This window comes from Lissotriton vulgaris, chromosome 5 (genome assembly GCF_964263255.1).
Source record: "Lissotriton vulgaris chromosome 5, aLisVul1.2, whole genome shotgun sequence".
Classification (NCBI taxonomy): Eukaryota; Metazoa; Chordata; class Amphibia; order Caudata; family Salamandridae; genus Lissotriton; species Lissotriton vulgaris.
The window spans coordinates 798469503-798497113 of record NC_141693.1 but is presented as its reverse complement, the minus strand read 5'-3'; the positions used below and the strand labels follow the sequence as shown (position 1 = coordinate 798497113).

Below are 27611 nucleotides of genomic sequence, written 5' to 3'. Positions count from 1 at the left end.
CAAAATTCTTAAAGCAATGGTATTCTTTGGAGAAGTGCTGGTCCTGCATGATGGGCAAGCAATGGCTTATCTCCGCCCTTTTGGAAGGAGTGAGATTTCAAAAACCCAACAGGGAAGGGGTAGAGAGGTAATGGCTTCAAACACTGGTCAAAAGCAGAAAAATACAGAAAAGGGTGAGGCTCTTTGTGATATATAGGTAAAAGGGAGGCCAGAAGACATGAAAAGAACAAAAAGTGAGACGTACAAACAGAAGCATGCAGGATAAACAGTTCAGGGCTATTATTTTTTATCATGTTTAACAGTGTAGGAGGGATAGCACGACAGAACAGTGCATATGGAAACTCAGCTCGTTCTTATTTTATCCGTTCCGATTTGTAAACTATCCCATGAAAGGTAACACATTCTTCCTAGTTAATATCTCATATGTATGCTGCAATGCACACATTGATTACACTGTTGGAATTCTTAACCATTTACTGTAATTTCTTTTAATTCTGATTCAATAGAAAAGAAAGCTTGTATGGTAAAAATATAATTAAAACAGATTATTGTAACTCGATCACACACAAAGTGGAATGTTGTACTGTTTATTAAGCGCGACACAAGGTGTACCAGGCTTTACTTAGCAAAATCCCTTTTGTAAAATACTTTCATGTCCATAAACCAGGGAAGGATTCGTGTTTTGCTACCTGAACACCAGATATGGTAGTGCTTCATGCACTTTTGTAGGGAAAATCCCACTTTTTTATTTTTTAAACATAACAAAAGATTATAGTTTATTACCCATCTCTTTGCTCCATTCCTCCTGCGTGAACAAACCTGTTTAAAATGTCCTGCACAGGAATCAAAGACCTCTCCTAAGGAACATCCAACAAGTTTTTTTTTTTTTTTTAAGGACACCACTTCCTCCAAGTTTTCCTGTGTTGAGCATGGAGGCCTGACGCTACTAAATGTGAAGGGCACGGTGCTGGCGTCGCAAGCATTATTTAATAATAGTTTGATTTTACAACAAAATTTCCTCCCTAAAATAACTTACTCCCTCTGCTACATTATAAGATAATGCTGGGGGAAGGACAGAAAGTAAGGGGATTGGTGGGTATGAAGAAACTACGGTGGGTTTTCATTAACAAATTCTGCTAAAAAAGACTAACTAAAAGGCCTTTAGCTAAACAATCAACGACCAATAAAAAACAGTACTCCACTATCATGGGTTTTTATCAAGTTTGGTATGCCGCATCATAGTGGATTCTACTATTTTAAAGCTGATAATATTTAAAGTGAGTGTAAAGATTAAAAGAAAAAAAACTATTTTCATTGTGTAAAAAGAAAAGTATTTAACGTACTCTGGTGATTCAAACACGCTTTTTTTCACTCAAAACTTTCAGTCAATTTTTATTTTATTTAGATGAGTTGACACCAATTTATACTGCTCTTTTGCTGCCTATGCCTAATTCTAGATATAAAACTATGTAAGAAGGAAGGCCTCCACAGGGCACAGAAAGAGGATAGTTTAAGTGTTGGCTAAGAACGCCAATATTATCCAGGAGGAAGTCCACACTGTGCACCCACAAATCCTGGAGGCTGAGAGGCAACGGCCACGCAAGGAAATTGGAACACAAAGCACCCCAACAAGTGACCCAATGTGAGCCAGGATTGTGCCAGCAAAAGGCTAATGTGAAAAAATATGGGTATAAGCTGAGGTGGAAACGGGGATATACGTAGGGTTAAACACCAGCCCAAGCAAAATGCTGCAGTCAAACCTAAAATGGCAAACATTCTTGTTAATCCAAAGTGAATGTGAAAACCCACGGATGCAATGTGAAAAAAGGGAAAATAATTCAGCACTAAAGCGGTGTCGATCATAAAGAACAACTACCCAAAAACCCAAATCATACAATGGGGATTTAAAGAGTGACTGGTTTTGTCTACTATCCCAAGTACATACTGGCAAAAATGTAGGTAAAGTCAAGATTTTGTTATGCTTTTATGTGAAATCTACTTCATGCCCAACCAACTCCCCTGCATTAACATGGTATTTAGAAATAATTTGGTGGGGACAATAGGGTAGGCTTGGTCAAAGGGCACCAATTTTTTCTACTCATTAAAATGTTCCACTGTATATTTATTGTTTTATTTTGCAAAAACAATGAAAATATCTGGCAAGCCTTCCCCGGATAATTAACGGGATGAACGATAAGACAGTAAAACACTTTCAGAAACGGTGTCGTCCTGGAGCTGTACAAAAAATAAATATGCACTCTTTTTTTGACATTCATTCAGATGGGAAAATACAGCCAAAGCAGGGAGTTAGAGGTGTACATCCACATATCTGGACCGAAAACGCACACTTTAGGGATATACATGTAAAAACTGTTGTCTACCCCTCGAATTGATAAACTACTCCAACTGCGTATTCGGGCATAGTCAATGGTATTCCAGTGAGATATGCAGCTAGTTTTTTTTCAGGTTTCCACACTTGCATTTTTAAAAACGGTATTTAAAGAATTAGGCATATTCAGTTATATACACTCAGGCACCTAACATTTTCTTAGCCATCCTAGAAAGACTGCTGCTTTTATAAATCATTAACTACAAAATCTGCAAGAGGAAAAAATGTCACGGAAAACCAAACATGATTTTTTTTTCTCTCGTGTTAATGGGATCCGCTGCAGACCTCTATTGTCATCCACATTGTACTGCCACTATACAGAAGATTGGCAACATCAAATCTGCATTAACTGTATCTTCACTCCACCACAGGAACCACAGGTCAATGGAGGGCTTTAGAAGTGTATGTAAAATGGGAACAAAATACACACCAAAAACAGGATGCAGTGTGACCACTTTGCTGAGTTGTACAAATTGCCCACCTAAAACAAGGGAGCTCAGAAACACGAAATCCTTTGTTGAACATGCTGGCGCACTTCCATGTCAGAACCCAAACAGGGGTGCAAAATCGTTGCTGGAGAGCCAACCTTACCCTAAACATGATAGTCACTTTAGGATCCTGCAATATATTTGTATTGCATTAAATATGCATGTATAAAAAAAAGAATAGCCAAATATAAACTCCAGACCAAATGAGATGTTAAAAAAACACAAAACATAAGGAAACAGTTTACAGTGACACTTCTTTAAAAAATAGAATTGCTTGCTTATTAATTCAATTTTGAAATGTGACCATTGATTGGCCAACATATTTCTGGGTGTGGTTTGTTTTTAAGTTGGTGCTATTTGTTCTGAATACCAGTTTTGGTTGGCTAGTCTTCCACATTCCGACTGAGAAGTCGGAGGAAGCTGGGAATGGGGTCAGTTCAGCGGAATAGAGCTCTGTATATTTTGTCACTCTTCATGTCCGTTGCCATTCCGGAAATCAATCGATGTACTGGGAAAGCCAACGGAATCCCTCGCCATAACCCTGCCTCTTGAGTACGCTGCACATGAACACTTCCATTGGGCGCGCATTCAGATCCTTCAGTGGCACGTTACCCTGAAAGACAAGAAAGTGTTATTATAAGCAGAGTTTGAATTCCCCCTGATTAAGCACACACCATTTAACTGTAACCTTTTTAATCTCTCAGATGGATGCTGCCATGTCGGACTAGGGCAGAAAATAGGCCCGGGCACCAAAGTAGAAGCAGCCCCTGTTAGCGAATCAGACAGCCTAAAAGTAGCATACATCTATAAATCGGGGCGGTTCTAACTTATAAAAGACATGATGTATATGTAGGTCTTTCGCAAAGCATGGGAGACTGAATGCATTTGTGCCTTCAGCATGCACGGTTTGTGGCAATATCTGGGAAATCAACAGAAAAAACGGCTCACACACCACTGTCAGACCAACCGTTCTGGCACTGCTAGATTGCTCTGCAGCTAACCTCAACTCTGGATGCTGCATTTTTCTAAGACACACATATATCAGTTAGTTTCCTCTAACTGATATATGAAATCATACAAAAGGTTGCCATTGGCATTGCAGGTCCAAGACAACCCTTCCCTGCTGCTTGGCAAGGCGAGAGAGGATTGCTATTTTTTTTTTCAACACCCCAGTTAACACATGCACATCTATAATGCAATATTGGTCTCCAAAAGCTGCACTCTTGACTGAAATCGGGATTCCTTGTTTGCCTGGTTTTCGCCGTGGGCTGTTCCCTGTACCTGTGGAGTTTCTCTTCTGCCGCAGCTCCTCGCCGGACCCGCTCCGCGGGTCCCGCTTCGCGGTGTGGAGAGAGGCGCCCTGAGGATAGAGGGGCTCTGTTCCTGGATACCGGACTTTGGACTTTGGCAGGCAAGTACAGGGCTGCGAGCGGACCCGCAGGGACTCAAACTTCCAGGAGTCCCTGCGTGAGGTCAACCCACAACACCTGGGTCGCTCTCCCTGACTGCCCCGCCCCACCTTATTACTGCACTGGGACTCCGCTGCGCGGGAGGGCGCCGGGAGAAGCCCGGGACAAGGGCGGGACCGTCTTAGGCCGTCCCAGGCCGGAGTAGGCTGGGCTGGGCCTACTCTCTTGGTTTTGTCTCCTGGTCCAATTAACTGATATAGTGCCCCATAGTGTTTATTAAACCCTAGACGCCATGCCGTCCCCGGCAAGGGAAAGCACCCCCATGAAGCAGGGAGGAGTTAAAAATAAGACCTTAGAGAATTACTTTCCTCGGGCTGTGGGGGATGGGGACAAGGAGAGCACTTTAAACTGGCTCAGGGCTGAGCGGAGACGCTCTATAGACAACCTGAAAAATAGACCTCTTGGAGAATATCCCACCACGCCTAGTGAAGAGTTGACCCCAATAGATGATGTCCCAATCCTGCTGAGGGATCGTACAAAAACCCCCCTAGCGTCACCTACGAGCTCAACCCCAGTGAGCAGCATAAGCCCAAGCAGGGTGACTATTGATCTAATTTCTCAACCTCCCCCAGCCCCGAAATCTAGGAAAGCTAAACCTAAGCCAGTTGCAGCACAAGGAGTATTTGGGCCCCCCCCAAACAAACGCAGGAGGAAGACGAGGTGTGCCCAGGGAAAAAATAAACCCCAAACCCCTCATTCCGAGTTTGGGAAGTCATCTAAACCCCCCATACCGACTGTGACAACAGTGGATGATTCACATCCTAAACCTGCTGCACAGGACGGTTTGGCCCCCGTTTTGATTAAAGATATAGCAAATAACATTGCTAATGCCCCCCTTTCTGTCGCCCCGCTAGGTAACTTGGAATTTCTGCTCAGGTCACTATAGTTACCAATTAGTGAAAGCATTAAAAAGGTGGAAATTAGATTAACCATCCTGGAGGCTACACTAAGTAGCATGAAAATCCCGGTCAACTCTCAAGGAAGGCCCCCTGAGCTCATCGCCACTCCAACTGCCCCTAAACAGCCCCCAAAAAGCGCTATGAGTTTAGCCCCGACGCAGGTTGCGACTGCGGCTGCCCCACCACAACCCCAGAGGAATAACCCTGCTCCAACGAAGTCATCTAATCCCATTGGGCCCACCCCCCGTAGATTCTGTTCCTCCAGCACAGCCTACAGATAGTGCCGCACTAACACCACTAATGAAGCTTCCCCCCAGGCCACGTAGACCTAACTTACCACCAGAGGCAAATGACTTTACTGTAGTCATGGCGGGCGTTCCCCCGCTAGAGGTGGGTGAAGCTGAGGATTTTTGTGCCCTAAAAAGCAGGGTAATTAAGTGGCTAAACTTGAATAGACCCTTACCAGTACATTTAAATAACAAAATTATAATTGTCAGAAGGGTTCCATGGGTGGGGAGAACACGCAAATCCATTATAGGGGATTGCATATTGGTGAGCTTCAGGGACGCTGGAACTGTCGCTCACATATGCCAGGGAAAGAATAGATGGCAGGTGTCAACCATTCAAACCCTTCATGTGTCTTTCTTCTTTCCCCCTATCCCTGCCCCTGAACATACGCTTCGAACCTATGACAACTGGGAAAGGGTTGGTCGGAGGGGCGATCGTCACGAATTTAACCCCAGGCCAGTATTCAGCCGCCCAGAGAAACCCTTCATACATTTAACCGGTTTCATTGTCTGGATGGCCTAGAGGGGGTAGATTGACAAATGGATAATGGTGCTCGGGGAAAAGGGGGTAAAGGGGTCTTGAAAGAAGAGTCGGAGGAGCACAGTCCTGCGGCAAAGCAAATGCCATCGAGTTGTGGCATGACGCCTGCGCTGGAAGTACCTAGGGCTGTAGATACTGGATGTATAGGAGGGGCACATGGGCCGGACACGGAAAAGTCAGGGTGTGAGTTACAAAGGGGGCACCATGGGGGAGTGGAGCAGGGGGGCGAGGCACTGAGAATTATCTCATGGAATATAGCTGGTCTGGCTGGAAAATTTAATAATAAAGAGTGGCTCGACTATATTAGGAAATTCCATGTATTCTGTCTGCAGGAGACTTGGGCATCGGAGAATAACTTCCACTTGCAAGGGTATAAGTGTTTTTTTGTGCCCGCCCAAAAATCAAGATCAGGGAGAGCCATGGGAGGATTATCTATTTACATAGACCTGGGCCTTCCGGGCAGTTGCTCTTGCCTAGACTGGAACTCCCATAGGATTCAGGCAGTTAGGTTCTCCGGGAAGGGGCTTAGATTTGTAGCCTTTAATATCTACAACAATGAGACAGCGGGAACCCACACCCCTCTTGCCGCTGAATTGGATCACAGGTTGGGTCAGGAAACAACGGGCCAAAAAAAGGGGCAGCCACATGCGCTGTTGGTTATGGGGGACTATAATTGCCATCTGTGCCCGGCACTGGTTCAAATAAATACAGACTGGTCCCAATGCCCCATGGAGAAGGGGCCGCACTTTTCCCATACACCGACAGGGCTAGCTTTCAGTACGCTCCGGCTCAAGAATGACCTTGAGCATACTATTAACATGATGGGGACGCAGGAGGATGGTACACTCCCACCCACATTTAAGGGTAGAGGATGCTCGTCCTTCATAGACTATATCCTGGTCTCAAGATCTCTGATAAATAAGATAACTAGTGCAGGGATTGAATGGAGCGGTTTCAGTGACCATAACCCTCTTGTCTTGGAGTTGTTGTACAGGGTGGGCTCAAGAAATAGAGCCCAACGCACAATCACCGAGAGGGCAACAGATCAAGGCAGGAGACTAAAGTGGTCCAAAATTGATGGGGAAAAGTTTTATCAGGACCTGGTGGATGCCGGCAAACTTGCCATCAATGACTGTTTAGACACAGAAGTTTACGGATTGAGGCTACTGGAGGCATTCGATCAGATTGCTAATCTGATCGACGGTCTACTAAAGACTAGTGTGCCCTTAAAGAACCACGGGAATCCTCGATGGTTCGATAAAGACTGCTCCAAAGCTCTGAGGGAGCTAAAAAGCTGCCTTAAATCTAAACCAAGGGTCCCCCATAAAGTTAAGGCGTGCAGAGAAAATTATAAAAAAGAGATTAAGAGGAGGAAACTTGTCTTGCAGGCAGAAGCGTGGGCAGATTTAAGAGAAGCAGGGGAAAGAAAGGATCTAGCGGGTTTCTGGAAAATTATTAATAACCCAACTTTCCAGGAAAAAGACACCCTGGAGATAGGAGCTAATATCCTCCCAGAACAGTGGGTTACCCACTACAGGAGTCTGTATAACCATGAGCCTGGCACTACTGTAGAGTTATCGGCTATCCCAACTCAGGCTCCACCGGTTGAATTCACCATCAAGGAGATCACTGCAGGGATAGAGGGCCTGACTAAAAATAAAGCCCCGGGGCCCGACGGAATTCCCCCAGATCTGTTTTTGAGTAGCATTGAACTTTGGGCCCCTCTAATGATAAGGGCCATTAACACTGCTATTACCTGTGGCCTGCCTTCGTCCTGGTCCAAAGCGGTAATTGTGCCGATTTTTAAGAAGGGCAACAGGGACGACCCCAAGTGCTACCGCCCGATTTCCCTGATTGATGTGTCAGCAAAACTCTTGGGAAGGGCAATTTTTAACAGACTGTCCGAGTGGACCGAAGAAAATAACATCTTCTCGGACACTCAATATGGATTTAGGACAGGGAGGTCCACTAGTGACCAATGCCTGAACCTTTACATGCTGACCGCCAAATATACCATGGCTAGTGATGAATCCATTTACATGGGTTTCATGGATTTGGCAGCGGCATTTGACCACGTCAATAGGGAGAAATTGTGGGGCATGATGTTTAGTATGGGGATAGAGAGTGGCCTAATTAATATATTGAGGGAATTGCACAGCGACACCACGGCTAAGGTCCATTTCAATAGGGAGGGGGGACTGACTAACTCTTTTCCCTGTATGAGTGGAGTCCGACAAGGCTGCATTCTTGCCCCTTTTTTGTTTTCCCTTTACATTAATAATTTGGAGCAGTTTCTGTTAGGTCTAAAGGCAGATTGCCCAAGGGTCGGGTCGCGTCATAATCCTGTTCTGCTTTACGCAGATGACGCGGTGCTGATCGCACGTACACCCAGGAGCTTACAAATCTTGATCGATGGATTCGTCAAGTTCATGGATGCACTGGACCTCTTTGTTAATTTGGGCAAATCCTATGTGCTCCTGCCAGGGAAAAAAACTACCTCCAAATTCACTTACACAATAGGGAGTCACATTGTAGAAGAGGTTAAAACGTTTCCCTATCTTGGGGTAACATTTGATGGCGCCTTACAGTTTGATTCCTTGGTGGAGGAGCGTTGTGGTAAAATGATTGCATCTAACTGGGCAATAGCTAGCTATGGCAGGAGGCTAGGAAGATGGTCCCCGGAACAGGTGATGAACTTGTACAGCTCTGTATCATGCTCCAAAGTAATTTATGGGGCAGAAGTATGGGGCTTTGTCAATACCACAAGAATCCAACGGGAAGAAAACAAATATTTGAAATCAATCCTGAGGGTACCCCAAAGTACTGCTGGATTGATTGCCCACAGGGAGTTAGGGAGGCCATATATAGAAGACCTGGTAAAACTGAGGCCCATTGTAGCCTGGTTAAAAACCTGGGTCAATCCTGATGCGTCACTCAGTAGAGAAATCTTATCGGATTGTTTAGAGAGGGACAAATGTATGCGCATTCCCTGGCTCCATTATGTGAAGAACACCCTAGAGGAACTAGGCTTTGGGAACCTCTTTACTAACCCTGCAACAATTGTAGCCCAGAATAAGTTGCAAGTAGGGAAAATTTTTCTAGAGCGGAAAAACCTATGCAGAGCTGAGGCTGAAGGGTGTAAAAAGACAGTGAGGGCCCATATCCTAGTGAAGAGCGTGGAGGGTATGGAGCCATACTTGCACCTCATGTATAACGCACAGGATAGGTTCTTGATGTGCCGTTTCAGACTGAACCTACTTCCATTTATGTTGGCATCACCAGCAGGATTTGCTACATCAATTGAACAGAAGGGGTCCTGCGGCTGTGACAACAGGTCTCCGCAGGACTCCCTTCACTTTGTCTTACTCTGCCCCTTTTACTCAATGCCCAGGCGCAGATTTCTTGTAAACCTCTTTAAAAAAAAACAAATTGGTTCACGCTAGGGAGGCACTAGTATTTCTACAGAAAGCTTCGGACCCCTTAACATTGTGTAGTATCATGAATTTTATTAAGGTAGCGATCCGTTTAAGGCTTACTAGGGGAGAATAATGAAATGTTCGTAATTTTATCCCTTTTAAGTGTCATACACTGTTTCACTGTTTGTATTTTTTGCTTTGTTAATACTCTGTACAAAGGATCTTGGAAATGTTTAATGATTTTTTACTATGTATATATGTGTGTGCTTTTATGGTGTTTTTTAATCACCGAATAAAGATTCTTTGAATTGAATTGAATTGACTGAAATCGCTCTGAAATATTTTGAAAGTGATTCCAAGAAGATCATCATCTGTTCATCAACAATGGAAAAATGTGGCCAACCACACAGCCCTTTGTGGTCATTTCTCTTATTTTTTTTTACAACAATAATGTTCAAAGACGACCTACATTTTTGTTGATAATTTAGAAAGGATGTATGAAATGCACCAAACTTAAATCAATGACAAATGACAATTGACACTACAAGCACGTGAAGTATTTGTTCTCCTGCTTATATTATGTTTTTAGGCATATAAGAGCAGGTTTGTTGGGAGGTGAACCTGGCATGTACCCGTGCCCTGAGTGCTTGTGAAACTGGTATTTTGACTTTTTACTTTGTTGCGGTCTAACACTAATCTAGTGTGTTCACAGTGGCCTAGGGCGGTCCATAGTGATGCAGTCCAGAAACTGTTCTGTGACCTTAAGGGACCCATCAAGAATGTCCTCATAGTTAGTTGGCATTAGACTGCTGTCCCTGCAAAAGCAATGATGGCCAGACCTGTGTCAGAAGAGTGGGGTCCACTGATCCACTCGTTTAAAGATCCTCCATTAGTCCACATGTGTGCATGTATAGCGTATGTAAGGTAGTAGGATTCTGTATGTCGTATGAGTCTGGGTACCAGGACCCGTGGGATGTACTTTGGATGCCCTTGGGTTAGCATGCCCCTAGACTGAGGATGAGAACACCTTCACCAGACCATGAAAGTGCATTACCTACATTCATGTAACGAAGTTGGTGGCCCAGACACTGTAGTGAGGATGGAGAACGGACTCTCATTAGAAATTCAGTGTGGACCTGGTTACAAAAGGAATGCCGATTAGTTCTTGCTACGCATTGCCATTTGGTAGATGGTAATGGGAAGGTGAGGAAGTTTCGAGGAAGGGCCTGCCCTTTTGTTTGTCCTAGATTAGTGCATCAGGAAAGGCCTTGGTTTTTTCAATAATCTTATTTGTAGTCAGCACCACTCCTACCTGCTGTGACAGCCATCACCATGCACAAAGACTGTCTAAGGAGCAGCCAGAAAATTCAACTTTAAAGGTAACCTACCCAAACTAGCTCTGAAAACGTTGACAGTGGATTCCTATCCCTTGTCTGGAACATGTGTATACGAGTGGGATCCAAACCACTACACAATGTTCTTGTTTAAAATTTGTGTTGACCATGGAAGGAAAGGCTCCTCATAATACACAAAGAGCTTCTTTGTGAGAAGAGCTGAGCATATATCACCGGAAGTCTGCACAACTTGCTTGAGAAGCAAGGTCTGCCTCACCTACAAGGGTGTTTGCTCTGAGAGGGAAGGAGAATGTCTGGCTCTGCAGGAGAGTCTTTTCCGGGAGAAGCAAGCTGTGTTCCTTGCATGCGGGACACTAAGTAGTTTCAGACTGTCCCTGGGAGCAAAGACAAAGCCGACCCATGTTGTGAGGAGTTTCCCATCACAGCCTACAATGAAACCAGCAACCCTGCAATGTCAGAAGGCCTGGTGCAGCTGCTTCCTCCTGCCCTAACCCCCTAGTGAAGCCTGAGAAGGAGATGTCATCACTGCTGAAATAGAAGGTGATCACAGCCTGGAGGCTGCAATGAGAACCAACTGAAAATCATTCTGGATGCCACATCTAGCGGGAAGGGCATCTACTGAACAGGTATACTATGCTGCTACTCCTCTGGGGTAAACGAACTAAACACGAAGGTTGTGTCAGCAGATATAATCCTGAGAGTGCCTGCAAGAGGAGCACACTCCAGCACCAATTAACTGCGACAGCATGAAGGGACCTTGCATGACAAAGACTGAACTAGATATGCAAACTAAGCAAACGGATTTCTGCCTGGGAAAAATGACTGTTGCTTAAGTGATCCTTTTAATTTGGGTACAACCAATTGACTTGAATTGTGAATTACTCCAAGTGAGTGGAGGGCTAGTAAACTGAACCTGTGCATAATCTGTGCCTGTTCCTTCATTACGGTCTGTAGACACAATAACCACTCCTAGAACAGGAGGGTGCCTTAGCAGGTGGTTCCTTAACTAGACATCAGAGTTGGATTTACAATCTGGCAACTGAGCCCCACTGAACTGTGCTATATTACATTTCGTTGCCATCATAAAGTACTTTCTTTTTACCGACTTAAATGCTGGGCTCATTGTATCTGTTTGAGTAAAGTTTAGAGCTCTTGCGCCCCCGCCCCACCCCCACACTTTTGCATTAATGATTATGATAGTACCAGGAGGTAATGAGCATTGCATTGACCATCAATTCGCTAATAAGTAATGTTACTGTCACCAGTCATTAGGAAGTATAAATGGCCCATTCGTTAATGGCCTGTGGCACCAATAAATATTCATGGTGCGGGGCAGTAACAGTTAAGTGTATCCTGCTCGGAGTACCAAGGGGGCCAGTTGTTAAAGACCCTGAATGGCTCCATGCATTAATAACCTCCAAGGACCCCAGTCTGTAATGGTAGAATACATTAACAGCCTGTATATGCACCAGTACAAAATGCATGTTGCTGGCCTCTTGGATTTATTAACGCTAATGACTCAGACAATCTCGGCCAAGTAATGATAGTTAATGTTTATTTACTGTAAAACCCCTCAATGAATTTTAACGATGGAAAGAGTACTGAGTCCACAGTAACCTAGAATTGCTAGTGATTGCTCACCTGGACGCCGCGCTCCGCGCATTGGCTTGCACACCTCCTGGTTTACCCTTCCTTCAGCCCCCACGCCTCGCCGGACCCGCTCCGCGGGTCCCGCATCGGGGATTGAGGCTGTTTGCATCTTGGGGCATTTTTCACCAACACCGACACCGGCAGGGCTGCGAGGACAGAGCGGAGGACTCCATTGTCCAGGAATCTCCGCGCGCCCGTCTCCAGCTGGGCTCCTCTCCCTGCCGGCCGCGCCCCCAACACAGCAGGACTTAACGAGCTCCTCCAGGCTACACCAGTGGATTGCTCACCTGGACGCCGCGCTCCGCGCATTGGCTTGCACACCTCCTGGTTTACCCTTCCTTCAGCCCCCACGCCTCGCCGGACCCGCTCCGCGGGTCCCGCATCGGGGATTGAGGCTGTTTGCATCTTGGGGCATTTTTCACCAACACCGACACCGGCAGGGCTGCGAGGACAGAGCGGAGGACTCCATTGTCCAGGAGTCTCCGCGCGCCCGTCTCCAGCTGGGCTCCTCTCCCTGCCGGCCGCGCCCCCAACACAGCAGGACTTAACGAGCTCCTCCAGGCTACACCAGTGGATTGCTCACCTGGACGCCGCGCTCCGCGCATTGGCTTGCACACCTCCTGGTTTACCCTTCCTTCAGCCCCCACGCCTCGCCGGACCCGCTCCGCGGGTCCCGCATCGGGGATTGAGGCTGTTTGCATCTTGGGGCATTTTTCACCAACACCGACACCGGCAGGGCTGCGAGGACAGAGCGGAGGACTCCATTGTCCAGGAGTCTCCGCGCGCCCGTCTCCAGCTGGGCTCCTCTCCCTGCCGGCCGCGCCCCCAACACAGCAGGACTTAACGAGCTCCTCCAGGCTACACCAGTGGATTGCTCACCTGGACGCCGCGCTCCGCGCATTGGCTTGCACACCTCCTGGTTTACCCTTCCTTCAGCCCCCACGCCTCGCCGGACCCGCTCCGCGGGTCCCGCATCGGGGATTGAGGCTGTTTGCATCTTGGGGCATTTTTCACCAACACCGACACCGGCAGGGCTGCGAGGACAGAGCGGAGGACTCTATTGTCCAGGAGTCTCCGCGCGCCCGTCTCCAGCTGGGCTCCTCTCCCTGCCGGCCACGCCCCCTCGGTACAACCTCTAAAAGGAACTACCACTCCCGCGTCGCGGGAGCGCGCGGGAGGGCGCCGGGAGAAGCCCGGGACAAGGGCGGGACCGTCTGTGGCCGTCCGGGGCCGAAGGAGGCCGGGCTGGGCCACATCCCTTGGCTCCGTAAGGCGGACATCCAGCCACCAGGACTATGGCTTCAGGAACGCGATCCTGTAAGACAAAGAAATCTGCAGGAGACGTTGTTTTAGGTACTATGGACCAGTTTATCACCCGTGCAGTTTCCATAGTTGAGAAGGAGATAATCTTGGCAGAGCGAAGGTTATCACGGGATTCTTTGGGTATGTCTAATAAGCGCTCTTCTCTGGGCGCCATTGCCCTAGCTGATAGCCCTGGTCATATTCCTTTAACTCCGTTGTTAATAGTTGATTCTCCTACTATTGACGAGAGAGTGAGTAGAATTAGGGCTAGTTTAGAAAGGGTAACTACCACAGCACCAAGTATTGTGCTTGACCCGACACACTCAATTTCTTCCCTTCCTAGTATTCCATCACCAGGGGGTCAGATCCCAGATTGTAACCACGATATCCTTGACGCCTCGAGCCCCCCAGTGCTTGTTAGTGAAGCTGTGAATCCCCTATTCACTGCAGGTCATTCCGATATTATTAATACTCCTAGAGTAGTAGCCCCTCAAACTGCACCTGTAGGGAATCTAGCCCCAGGCATAGTCCCCCAAAAGAAGAGAAAGCGTCCCGCTAGTCCCCGTAGGGGAGGCTCTCTAAAACCCCAAAGTAAAGTTAGTAGGAACATTATATCAAAAGGGGGTATTACCCCGAATCGGGTTCCTCACTTAAAACCCCAAGCGGCCCATACTGGAGATTCTGTCTTTGAGGGTATTCCTGGTCAAATGGCTCCTATAGATGCTAGTATTTTCCCTCAAGTTGAGAGCATTATTAAGTCTGTGGTGATGCCTCTCGTAGATAAGATTGATGGCCTCACACGCAAACTAGCCTCACTTGAGCAGTCAATGCTAGACAACTTTTATGCAGTGAAATCGTTAGTTAAATTTCACGCTAAATCCCAGGTTGAAGAAAACGGTGGGCTAAGGAGTGGTGCTGCTCCATTAGTTCTATCTATTTCTACAGCCCTCCCTGAGCCCTCATCTTGTCAATAAACGCCCGCCTTGGCTAAGGCTCCCCAATCTCAACAACCCAACACTGGAACCTTACCCCCCCCAATTACTACTACTCTTGAGTCTAGTTTGGCCCGTCCGATGAACAAATCTAGCACCCAGGCACCTAAGGCACCTAAGGTTAAATTTGCCGCAAATCCCAAGCCTATTGCCCCTAACACTAAGGTAACTGGAGATACAGTGACTGCAAGTAAGGGTGTTACAACCCCACTTCCTCTCACTCTTGTTACACAAGCTGTGACCAAATCTCCAGCGAAAACCACAGTAAAATCTCCGGTCAAAGATAGGGTAAAACGGCGCACGCCAAATGCTAGCCTTCCCCCTGGCTGTAAGCCTTATGTGGTTATCCTAACAGGGGTACCCGAGCTTGAAGAGGGTTCTTGTGAGTCCTACTCTGAACTCAAACACAAGACTCTCTCCTGGCTAAAAGCTAATAGACCCCTCCCAGGGCACATAGATGGTAGAATAGCCTTTGTCCGACGCGTGAGTTGGATTGGTAACAGACGTAAGGCTATTACCGGGGACTGCGTTTTGATTAATTTCAATGACCCCAGAGCAGCAGGCATGATTTGTAGCCAACAGTCGCACAACTTCTGCGACATACAAACTAGGGACTTGGGGTATTTCTATCGCCCCCCCCCCCCCCCTTTAATGGGGCTCAACAAACCTTGCCAAGATGGGGGTAGAGGTGTATGGTTCCCTCATTATCCAACCTTGGATCCCAGAGCAAGGGTATGGACTCCTACCCAACCAGCCACTCCACAGGGTTGGGGCTGGTGACTTAATAACACAGTGGTAAACAATGTCTCCCCCCCTAGGGTTAACACAATTTGTATAGTAGGGGAGGTACCCTTGACCGATAATGTTGGGCACCATCCCCCGCCTACTCCAATTCTGCCCACTATTTTAGGTGACGGGTCAAATAATCTTGAACTCGTGTCTGGACTTCAAACTCCGGGTCCACAGGGTGGGAATAGCGGTTGTAATGAGCCCCAGCACCATGTACCTCTGAAAATCATCAGTTGGAATGTGGCAGGCTTAAGCAGCAAGCAAGATGTCCCAGACTGGGTGGCGCTCGTTGAACCCCACTCAGTTTGTGCATTCCAAGAGACGTGGTGCGTAGAACCAAGGCACCGAGTTGGTTATGCCACCTTTTTTGTCCCGGCTGAAATTCCAGCCTCGGGAAGAGGTCGTCCCTATGGAGGTCTCTTGGTTTGGGTAAACATCACTTTGGGATGGAGGGTACACCATCACCCCCAAAAATCTCCAGATTTGATGCACCTCACTGTAACTTGTCCCAGGAGAGCGGAAAAACTGGAGATTATCAACATCTATACAAGAGGGGCCTCCGGGAGAGCCGTGTCACCAACGCTCTTGGACCTGGAGGCAGCCCTGGGTGAGTGTAGTAACGATTCCCTAATTTTGGTTATGGGGGACTTCAATTGTACATTCGAGCCCTTGCTGCCCGATGAATCCCTGGATTTATATGATGAAGATTCTAGGAGAGGTGTCCCGTCACTTGATCTTCCCATCATAAATAGTTGGACCCCCAGAATCATCCAGCTAAATTCCCTCACTCTAGAGCACGGCCTAAGGGCAGCCAATGGGAGGACACCATCAGATTTAGCGGGGGCTCATACATATAATAGGGTTGGTCACTCTTCCCGGATTGATTACATCCTTCTAAACTTTTCTTTGTGGGTACATATGAAGGATATGATAGTCCTACCCTCCCTGGATAGTGACCACAACGCTCTTTCCCTAACCCTATCAATCTGGTGGAAAGATATAATACCAGGAAGCGGAAATCATGATGCACTAGTGACAGGGCCATTGGGAGGGGTGGTTCCATCAAACTGCTTAAGACGTCTGAAATGGGACAAAGTGGCAATAGATGAGGAGAAAATGGCATGCATCAGAGCTGTTACCTCTACAGCATGTGCCATTTTAAAAAGCCAACCTATCTGCCCAAATCAGATTACAGCACTGTTCTGCGAGGTCTCGCTTTCAATTGGGGACCTTTTTAAGGCTAAAGTTAAAAAAGGAAACCCAAATCGTGACAATCGGCAGGGCAAGCCAGGTTGGTACTCGAAGGAGTGTCGTGCCATGAAGAGAGCTCTGATACTGGCTGTGAAAAGTGGAGACGCAACCCTAATAGCCACCAAACGGAAGGGTTATAAAACGGAGCTCAAAACAGCAAAAAGAGACTGGGAAGACAAGTTTTGGCAGGATCTCCGAACTGCTAGCGTCGAAAAAAACGCAAAAGGTTTTTGGGACTTAGTACACAAGAAAAACAGACCCCTCGATACAGTCATCACCTGTAACATAACTGAGGACCTATGGTTTACACATTTCTCGAAATTGTATACGGCAGCCGCAGTTGAAGCGTTGGATTCCGTGTTACTACAACCCCCTCGAGAGGTGGAGAGTCCCGAGGAAATTCTGTTTACTAAGAAAGAAGCGGAAGGTGCAATAAAATCTCTTGTCCCGCGCAAAGCGGCTGGCCCCGATGGTCTTCCGGGTGATCTGCTCCGTGCTGACCTAGACGATTGGAGTACGATGATCTCATCTGTTTTGAACGCTGCCATGGCGGGTGCACCTCTGCCTGCCTCCTGGATGGCCGCCGAAGTGGTCCCCCTGCACAAAAAAGGTTCGAGAGAAGATCCAGGGAATTACAGGCCGATCAGCCTGATAGACTGTTCACAAAAAGTAGCAGGCAAGGTTCTCCTATCTAGAATACAGCAATGGGCAGATGAGAACAGGATCCTTTCGGATCTTCAAGCAGGGTTCCGTGCTGGCACCGGAACAATTGAACAATCGCTAAGGCTTCTTATGATTTACTGGAGGGTCGTTACCATTGGGAAGGGCACATTATATCTTGCTTTCATCGACCTCCGGACGGCCTTCGATTTAGTCCCCAGAAATAACTTATGGAAGGTTCTTAGTGATCTTGGCCTGCCACCCTACCTGCTCTACTTGGTCATGAAGTTTCATGAAAACAACTATGCCCAAATCCGCTGGGGTCCCAATGGCCAAAAGACCCGAAGAATAGAAGTGAACAGGGGAGTGCGGCAAGGGTGTGTTCTTGCCCCAACACTCTTTTCGCTCTACGTTAATGGGGTGGTGGACCACTTGTCAAGGATTCCAGCGGATGCCCCTCGCCTGGCAGGTCGTTCTATTCCCACCCTGCTTTTTGCGGACGATACTTTGCTTCTGTCAAAATCGCCAATGGGCCTGCAACAGCTTCTTACAGGCTTTGACGATTTTTGTAAAAAAAGAGGACTCTGCATAAATACAGATAAAACAAAGTACCTTATTTTGAACCCTCCGCAGAAACTTGGCCCACCGCCAACATTGGGCTCTGTGGCTTTGGACAGGACTAAAACCTTCGATTATCTGGGCATCAGGTTGGTGGATTCCATGAAATGGGACCAGCATCTGTTCAAAATGTTGTTGAACCTAAAAAGAGCAACCGGGACCCTGCTAAAAGAGCAGAGAGCAGCCTCAACTAAACCCATAGCCGCTGTTTTGGACATCTACGCGGCTAGAGGAGTAAGCGCCGCATTGTACGGGGCGGAACTATGGGGAATGTCGAACTTGAAAGATCTTACTCGAGCTGAGAACACCTTCTTGAGAAGCCTGATGTCCCTTGGCCCCTCTGTCCCCATTCTGCCTTTGCAATTGGACATGGGGCGTCGGGCTATTGAAGATCTAGCGAAGTTACGCCCTTTGCTTCTGTGGGCCCGCATCTGGAGAGTCCCTGAACTCTCAAGTTATGCGGATGGTCTACGGGAGATATTAAGATCGACAGGGTGGGCGAAAATAAAGTGGCTAACGGATATCAAAGCTTTACTTACCAATCTGGGGCTGGAAGAAGCATGGTACCAACAGTCAGCCCCGCCCAAATCAACAATAAAACAGCTTTATTGGAATTGGGTGTCAAATAGAAGGAATTCCTCCTCCTCGATATGCAAGTCGACCAGAAAGTTCATTGAGTCCAAAGATACCCCCTCTAGAGAACTGTATCTGGACTTCATTTCAGCCCCTTGGGAAAGGTCCCTGTACTTTAAATTCAGAATTGGTCTTCTCCCCGTAATGGAACTTACTAGCCATTGGAAAATCCCATACCAGACTGCTCCGTGGTGTCCCTTTTGCCCACAACGCCAAGAATCTGTCCCTCACTTTTTATTTGAGTGTCCTGCATATAAAATCCCACGGTCAAAATGGCTAAAACCCATGTGTCGCACACTGGGTACTAGGCAGTGTAACGTGGCCCTAAGGATTCTTCTTTCGGACACTCGCACTTTCTACGCATGTGCCACCTCGAAGTACCTTGGGTGGGCATGGCGAATCCGGTCAATAAGACTTAGGCAAATTGTTTAATTACATTTTATACCATGGATTGTTTTAAACTATATGCTTTTTGTTAGGATATTTATAGATTCATTTATAGTAAAAACCTACGGTTTTTAAAAAAAAAAAAATGTACTGAAACGAATTTTAATTGTATGTACGCTTTTTAAGATATTGTTATATGTCGAAATAAAGCCTTTTTGACTTTGAGTAACCTAGAATGTGGCAAGTCATTTAGGAGCAACAATACTGCCCTAACCAGCTCCCCAACACTAACTTCGGATCAAACTTTTAAAAGCAAAGCCATTGAGAATTCGATTTCAGAACGAATTAATTAAAATACTTTTTTTTATTCGAATGGTGAATAATCACCCAGCCAGTTTACAATTTAAAAATATATTACAAACCTGCCTTTTACAAACTCATAAAAAATGAAATGTACAATATCACGTTAATGTTTAACGTTGCCAAGGTCTTAGGCTTTTAGCACCTAAGACCAGTTGATGAAGGTATGATTGTAAAATAATAGGTAAATAAGTAAACTTTAGGCAAAGTCAGATAAAGGAAAATCTATTATAGAGTATAATAAACAAATTCACATTGCAGAACATTGTGCCATTCAAAAACCCTTTCTATTACCATGAATGCAAAAGTCAGCAACCTTTGTTGTCTTACCTTTCCTGTGGTCTGTCCATATAGTCCAAACTTTTCCCGGAGCTTCTCTTCGCTGATTGCTTCAGGCCGGTCTATTTTATTACCCAGAATTAGGATTGGCACATTGGATATTGTTTCATCAGTCATTAATGCCTGCAACAGACAACGAAAACACTATTCAACTGCACGGAGTAGATTAGGGACATCCAGAAGAACTCCTAAATTATGACACTTCACTAATCAGCTGTACGTGTGGTCATATTTCGTATATAAAATGTTAGTAAGTTCGTATATAAAACTTTAGAGAACAATGCAGTACATTAAACGCATGTGTACAAATCACTGAAACTTAAAGGGAAGTAGGAAGCATACATTTCATAGGCAATGGTGATTTCAGACTGGCTGTTTGGTGCGGTATTCCAAAGTAAAAAATAAAACAAACAACAAAAACCGGTAAGGTATAAAGAATCAGAGAGTTTTGTGACAAAAGGGTAATTTGTGAAAGGCAGAGTACAAATTTGGAAACAAAATTATCACTTAAGAATTTGATACCAATAAAATAATCATTACAACCTCATAGGAAAAACACGACATCTCGGATCACTTGCCAGCATCTACACCCTCTTTCCACCAACTACACATCATAAAAATACATTAGGTAACTGAGTTAACCATCACAGAAACATGCAAAGTATTGTACTTCTATCTATACTTAAGATGGCACCGGACATAGACTATTATTTAGTTACCCAGGGTTTAATGCAACTGGTCCTTCGAGGAATTTTAAATTAATGCCTCCCTATTCTCACAAGTTCTTCTATTGTCCTCAAGTATGATGGCCCTGGCTGCTGAAGCCTTGAAAAGGGTGGTGCACACAACCACATTGTAACCAATTTGTTGTTCAACAAACAGGAGTCACGGGTCCTCTTGTGAGCTCCAGTGAACCTCTTAACTCTTCTAGCGGGTGCGTTTGCCAACAGCCAATATCAGCATTACATCCAGAGTGTGGCCACTGCTGAGGCGGGTTAAAAATGAACCTGAGCTTAAGTGAAGAATTTGGTATGGATTTAACTATTAGCCCTGGAAGAGTGTTCAATATTTTAAAAATGGGGTCATTAATGATAGAGCACAGACGAAGTTCATACTCGTGATAAAGTGCTAACTCATAGTTAAGACATGGAATGTCACACAAGTGCATTGAGGTTCAATAATCTAGCCCCCTCTTAATTTACAATCTAGGCTTTCTGACAGCACCAACATTGTTTTACCTTGACAAAATAAACTATTATTACCAACTAAAAACGACAACTGCAAAAACAGCGCGTTTGGCTTGCATTTTAGGTCCTAAATAATATATATATTTTTAAAGCATGCTGCAGTGAACAAGAAAACAGCAAAAAAATGACTTTTTATGAACAATGAATCTAAAAAGGCAAATAATTGAATGTGTACTTTGAGTTGTAAAATCATGGTGTCACAACGCCAAACTTCTAATGAACATCAACCACTTGCAGTTCAAAGCATAGCAGTAAAATCTATCGAAGGTGCCTTCTGTGAAAGGGCAGGGGCAATGCCCTTTCTACCACTGCAGAACATCATTGGAGCGAATGGGCACCTGTGTAGACAACTGCTCCTTCAGCTTCAAAGTGGAACAAGCATTGTCTCACTTTTGGGACCTTATAAGTATTTAGTTATGCAGCACAATATCCTTGGTGCAACATCAAACTGTTGCATGGCTACACACTTATAAGGTCCCAAAGGCAAGACCTATTGGCTAAGCCAATGCTTGTTATAAATTGGTGTGGATCTCCGTATTGAGTCGTGTGTATCATTTGGTGGCGATTTGAGGTGAGTGGTATGGTGCGCTATGGATTTGCATGTTGTGTTTCATAATATATGGAGTATAGTATTGTTTAGTTGAAGGGTGTAGTGTTATGCTGACATTAGTTCCGCTAGCACGTGACTATACAAGCATACGTAGTCAATTTGAAAACACGTCATGAAATGCATAGATGCAAACCTGAAAAACACTAGGCCGGAGATCCCATGGGTCTGTTCTTGGATTTCATGCTGATGGGGGAGATATTAGATGGCCAGCTTTCCTGTTATTTATATAGCAAACTGTCTTCAATGGAATCTTGGCGCTACAATGGGTTCGTATTTACTGTAACAGCTAGATGAACGTTCAGCATTTAGACCTGTAGATTGCAGCATCGGTAGCTGGCTCATCTACTCGTTTGATAAAATGAAATGCGCTTCTTTCAATATTACAGGTTCTTCTACACTTCCCTACATGGAAAGCGTCAAGGTTTAATATTTCTCTACATTACATAAAGCAAACAAAAATTTATTAAGAAAGGAACATGGCGGACATTCAAAAAGGGGCAGATACTGAGGGGGCATGCAGACACAGGAAGAGTGGGGGTGGGGAGGGGAGACAGAAAAATACGGAGATGGCCAGGCACGGAGTATAGCTAACATTCAACCAGAGGCAAGCAGTGAAAGAGGCAGGAAGTGGTGCAGAATGACCAGTAGGAGGAGCAGGCAATCTGAGTCCAGGAAAGGAAGATCCAGTAGGAGACAAAGCCTGAGGAAGGGCGCAGAGACAAGTAGATGGACAAGTAGAGAAGAGGGACAGGCAGAGATGGGACCAACAGAAAGGGGCAGCAGGAAGGCACAGGCAGATCGGTAGACCGCAATAGAATTACGAAGGGCTAAGAGAAGAGACATGGCAAATAGCTGGGAACAACATGAGGTGGAAAGAGTGCCAACACTTATTTTAGAGAGGAGGCCCTCACCCTTAGCTTGAAGCAGAAAGAGGTTTATGTCTGTCAGCCAGAAAAGAAAACAAAAGAGGATTGGTGAACGCCATCCTACATGGGCACACACCATTGATCATGAAGTGAAGCTGAACCTACCAGAAGATTAATAAATTCAATGGGGGGGTGAGTTGGTGCCAATACACTGGTACAAAATAGGGTACTTAGCAGTACTACAGTAGATCTCTCATTAAAAAACCTGACTCTTAAGGGAGCCCGTAAATGAGCAAGAGGGGAACAATGGGGAGGGTCCACCCTTGACTAAAGCACAGAAGCAAGTTACAGTAAATCAACACAGTTTTTTCCCTGACAGCTGGGCAGAAGATCAAAGAACATGGGAAACAATGGCTTACACTTTCTGACCCTCTTCCCTCTGTGTACCACTTTGGTTGCACTGGTCTGCTAGGTGGCTGATGACCCAGGATAACAAGCACATCTCAAAGCATTTGGTGCGCCCATAAAGTGGACAGGGTGTCTCCCGAAATCAACATATTTCGCGAGATCTCGAGGAGTACTTTGCGTCTTTAGTAACTGGGATATAATATATACTTTTTTTTAAAGTAAAAGTGAGAAATAGATTCTCAGTATGCAGTGGCTGGAGAAACACAAGGGACAAGGCATAGCTCCAGGCAGGTATAATTTAATGTGCACTTTGTGAGTACACAGTCCGCCAAAAACACGGAGGAAATCTGTTGAATTTGAAATGGATTAAAAATAGCAAGAATACAATGTTAAGGAGCATTTCATTTTAAAACCATTTACTTTTTTGGTTTGTCCCATCTCTCTGGCGGAAAGGGCTTTCGTGGCGCTCTCGCTGGGCTGATTGGACCGGTATGCATAAAAGGACGCTATTGCCCTTAGGAGTTCGGTTACCGTGTGTGCACACTAGCATGTTGATGGCCTTACACAAGTGTGCACTAGGGCATGTGCATCCAAATCTATGTGAAGTGTTGGTGACCATGGCCGAATGTGTGCCAGCGAGAAGAGTTGACCCTAGACGTGTATGCACAAGTGTGTTGACACGCTCAGGTCTGATGCCCGCCGAGTGGGTACAGATATGGATGAACAAGGGTACTGGCTGAGGGGACTGATGCCCACAGATTCTGAGCACCAGAGTTGTGGTGCGCTCAGTGAGCGCCCAGGACACTACCAATACTTACCTCGCAACACCGGCGTGTATAAACAGGTCTTTGGTGGGTAAAGCTACAGTGGCATGAAAAAAACATGGTCATAAAAATAAAGTAAATGGGTTCTGTTAAGAGGGAGATGCGGGTGCCACACCCAAACCCTTGCCGCCGAGCTGTGGCGAAAAACACAGCTGAAGGCGGTATCAGGCCTGTGAAGAGCTTTTATAAATGCGGCAGGAGGCAGAGCGTCCTGTAGGGTTGCAAGAGGCTTAGGGCGGGAGCAAGCCACAAACAAGTTAAAGCGCAATGTTGCTGGAGCAGCTGGCAAAACACATAAAAGAAAGACAGCTTTGGATAGTGGAACCGGACTTACTTGGTGGTCGTTTAGAAGAAAGCCTCACCTAGGGTCCTCGGGTAAATCCTCAATAACACCGACAGTGAAAGAGCTGTGCAGCTGCGAAAGGGATAGCGCTCTGTGGTGGGGGAGGGGCGGAGCGAGGGAGAGAAAGCAAAAGGAAAGCCAGATGGCACCTGGTCGCGCGCTGTAAGGGTGCCGTGAGAAAAGCCAGATGGCAGCTGTGCGCGTGCCCACGCGCGTAACTGCAAGCTTTAGGCCACAAGCAAAAGCTTGTGGTCGGAGTCTGAAGCCCACTCATTAAATCTCTCGCCAGATCAGCGCATGCGCTGGCTCAGGCGAGACCTAAAAAGGAACTAAACTTAAATTGATGAAGTTTATGGACCCCTATTTGGAGGGTCTGAGCCTCATTTTTTGTCCAACACAAAAACAACATTTCCGATTGATTTGAAGTGGAATTTGGGATATTTAAAAAAAAGAACACAAAAAAACACAATCCTAGGGAGTTTCTGCTCTAAACAAAGAGTGACCTGAAATCAGGGACAGTGAGAGTCCAGATAGCCTTCTCTTCGAGCACGCCAATTATAGCTGCTATAGATTCTAACACAAGGTGGGTAGTTCGTATTTCTGGTGGGACTGATTGACAACTTATGCCTTTTTTTACACCTGTGGCAGAAAGAAGTGGATTGGCATCCTTTTGCAGTTTAATGCACGGTCCCGCTTACTGTAGAATTGAAAAACAAAATTCCCAGGCAAAGTATCGACTTGCCCCTTAGTACCGCTGGCCCTGACCTTGCTCCCCTGGTCTTGGGTGTTTAAGGCAAAACAGATTGTGAACAGGGCATGGATAAAGAGGGCAAAACTGTGAAGTCACCATGGGTGGTGATGTCACTACCACTGCATTGCCATTTGGCGAATCAACACCATGTATGTTTCTAGGTGCCTGCACTTTTGGTCTTCTTATCCTACAATACTTATTGAAATCGCTCAGTGAAATCCAGCTCGGCTTTCAGATAACGATCGTAATGATTGCATTTCACCCAATTTAACAGTGCAGGGCCTTCTTGGGATCACGTACTGCAACTCTGAGTGTGTTCAGTATGAGACTTACTGTAAAACAGTTGCCCGGTGCGATCCTGGAACCACGCAACTTGCTATGTTTACAATTGTATTTTTGTGAAATTTACCACACATTAAACAGTTTTCACCCTAAATGCGGACGTCTGAACCTCAAGTTGGAAAAACTGCCTCAAATATTTCCATCACTTTTTAGTGTGCTATCTGCCTTTTGCCTAATTTACATATGGAAACAAACACTGATAATGGGAACGGTGCCTGCAGGTTAGAAGAGCACAATCTCAGATGGCAGTATCTTGACAAGAGTGTTCATAATTGTGTGTTGTCATCAATTATCCACTTTACCTGCACTTAAAACACTAATACCATCTCAGCATTCAAGGCTTCGCCTGAAATGTATTCCTCTACAAAGAGCCTTGTCTCCCACGGCAGACATGATCTTAGGATACTGGACAAGTCTGCCATGAAGAACAAGCATTTGCAATGCAATAGGTCTCACATTCACACGATTTTGAGCTACTGGCATTGTAAATGACAATGCTTCTATTTATGGTTTGGGTTTGAAAACTTAAATACAAGGTATTGGTATTTACAATACTAATAGCTTAAAAAATGCAAAGAACCTCACCTTCTATACCAACAGAAAGGGCGCTTTAGATTTATTAGGTCAAAGAGCAAGCCCCCCAAGTGGCGTTGATAAAAGCACCTCAGAATACTGAACGAACAGCAACTTCACCTGAAAGCAGACATCGTTTGTCACAAAATAAAGGGACCCGAGCACCGGCGATATTTAATTTCAATGGAATAGGTTATGCATTTTCGCGAGTTTCAACTATTCACATTGCAAATAATGAGTTTTATCTTTGTTTTCGTTCTTAAAACTTAACCCCTTAAGTGCTGCTGACGGCCAATGGTCGTCAGCAGCGCTACCTCCCCAGTGCTGCGCACGACCATTGAACGTCCATTCAGCACTAGTTCTAATGGACAGCGCAGCACTGGGGAGAAATGTTTACACGCAGCTAAGGTGTTAAATAAAAGCATTCTCATTTCCAGTGCCAACAAAAATAAAAGGCATTGTTATTTGCAATGTAATAGCACTGATTGTGTACAGTAACCGAGTATCCCCTTGTTTGTAATAACCTAAGTAAGGCTCACAGTTTTCAGTTTTTACTGATGTTTACAGACAGAACAGGTGTTCTAATGCAATATAGTAATAACCCTTATCAACACCCTCACCTTTTACTCCCGCACCAGTGCTCTTGCTGACTTCTCTGCACTTCGACCTGTAAGGTTGTAAATGCAGGACCAGGCTTGAGAAGGGGTCCCGAAACAATGATTTCAGTTTTACCTGAACTGAGCTTCAGTCAGTGTCCACTCATCCAACCACAGACCGCCTTGATGCAATTTTGGCATCTTGAAGGGCCTGATGAATAAGTGTTGGCTGTAGTATCATCAGCAAAAGAGGTTACCTGCAAGTTGAAGCTTTTAATGAGGGGGGACAATTTCGCTACATAAACATTGAAGGGTGTTGCAATAGCATCATGAAACTGTCTGGTGATCATGCGCTCTAGAAATATATGTAACCTTGAAGGACATACAGAAATAGCCCTTTGCTTGATTCAGATTTTTGTCTACTCTTCAGAAATATATAACTTTCTGGGATCACGCATGGGTTTCATACCTGTTTCCACAACAAACTGCAAGTAAGCTGAAACCACAAAAATTAGGAAAAAAAGGCCTACTGCTTTGAAAAATGCCAAAACTCTGGTAACATAGCTTGAAGTAAAAAAAAAAAAGCCTAGTAAACCTATACATTTTTTAAAACTAGACTCCAGGGGAATACAGAATGGGTTGACTTGTCTAGCTCCCACCAGGTTCTGTTACGTGCAAACCTCAAACCATGTAAAAATAAATAAAAAAAAAAAAATTTCCTCATATTTCTGTGGTGGAAAGTTCTGTAATCAACGTGAATCCACAAAATTCCACCCACCCAGCATTCCCCGAAGTCTTCAGAGGAAAAAAGGGTACCTCACTTGTGTGGGTAGGCCTAGTGCCCGTGACAGTAAACGGCCCGAAACGCAACAAGGACACACCACATTTTCACAGTGAAAACTGACCCTTTTTTTGCAAAGTGCCTAGATGTAGATGTTGAACCCAAGCTCTGCCGGCACCTAGGGAAAGCTGGCGAAACCTATACATTTTTTAAAACTAGACACCCAGGAGAGTCCAGGATGGGGTTACTTGTCTGGCTCTCACCAGGCTCTGTTACCCAGAATCCCTTGCAAACCTCAAACATTGTTAAAAAAAAAAAACACATTTTCCTCACATTCCTGTGGTGGAAAGTTCTGGAATCTGCATGGATCCGCAACTTTCCTACCACCCAGCATTGCCCCAGGTCTCCCGATAAAAATGTTATCTTACTTGTGTGGGTGGGTCAA

At 45.5% G+C, this 27611-nt stretch overlaps 1 protein-coding gene across 2 annotated transcripts in view; it reads right to left on the bottom strand.

Annotated features, from left to right (window-relative positions):
- Positions 1–571: 571 nt before the first annotated feature.
- The window catches only part of SAR1A (secretion associated Ras related GTPase 1A), a 212798-nt gene continuing 185758 nt past the window's right edge, over positions 572–27611 (bottom strand). For both annotated transcript variants that reach the window (XM_086922266.1, XM_086922265.1), the window contains exons 6-7: positions 19817–19948; positions 572–3490 (exon numbers count right to left, since the gene is read on the bottom strand). In XM_086922266.1, the coding sequence (XP_086778392.1) occupies positions 3374–3490; positions 19817–19948 (249 nt within the window). In that variant the 3' untranslated portion in view covers positions 572–3373. The remainder of the gene's footprint in view (positions 3491–19816; positions 19949–27611) is intronic.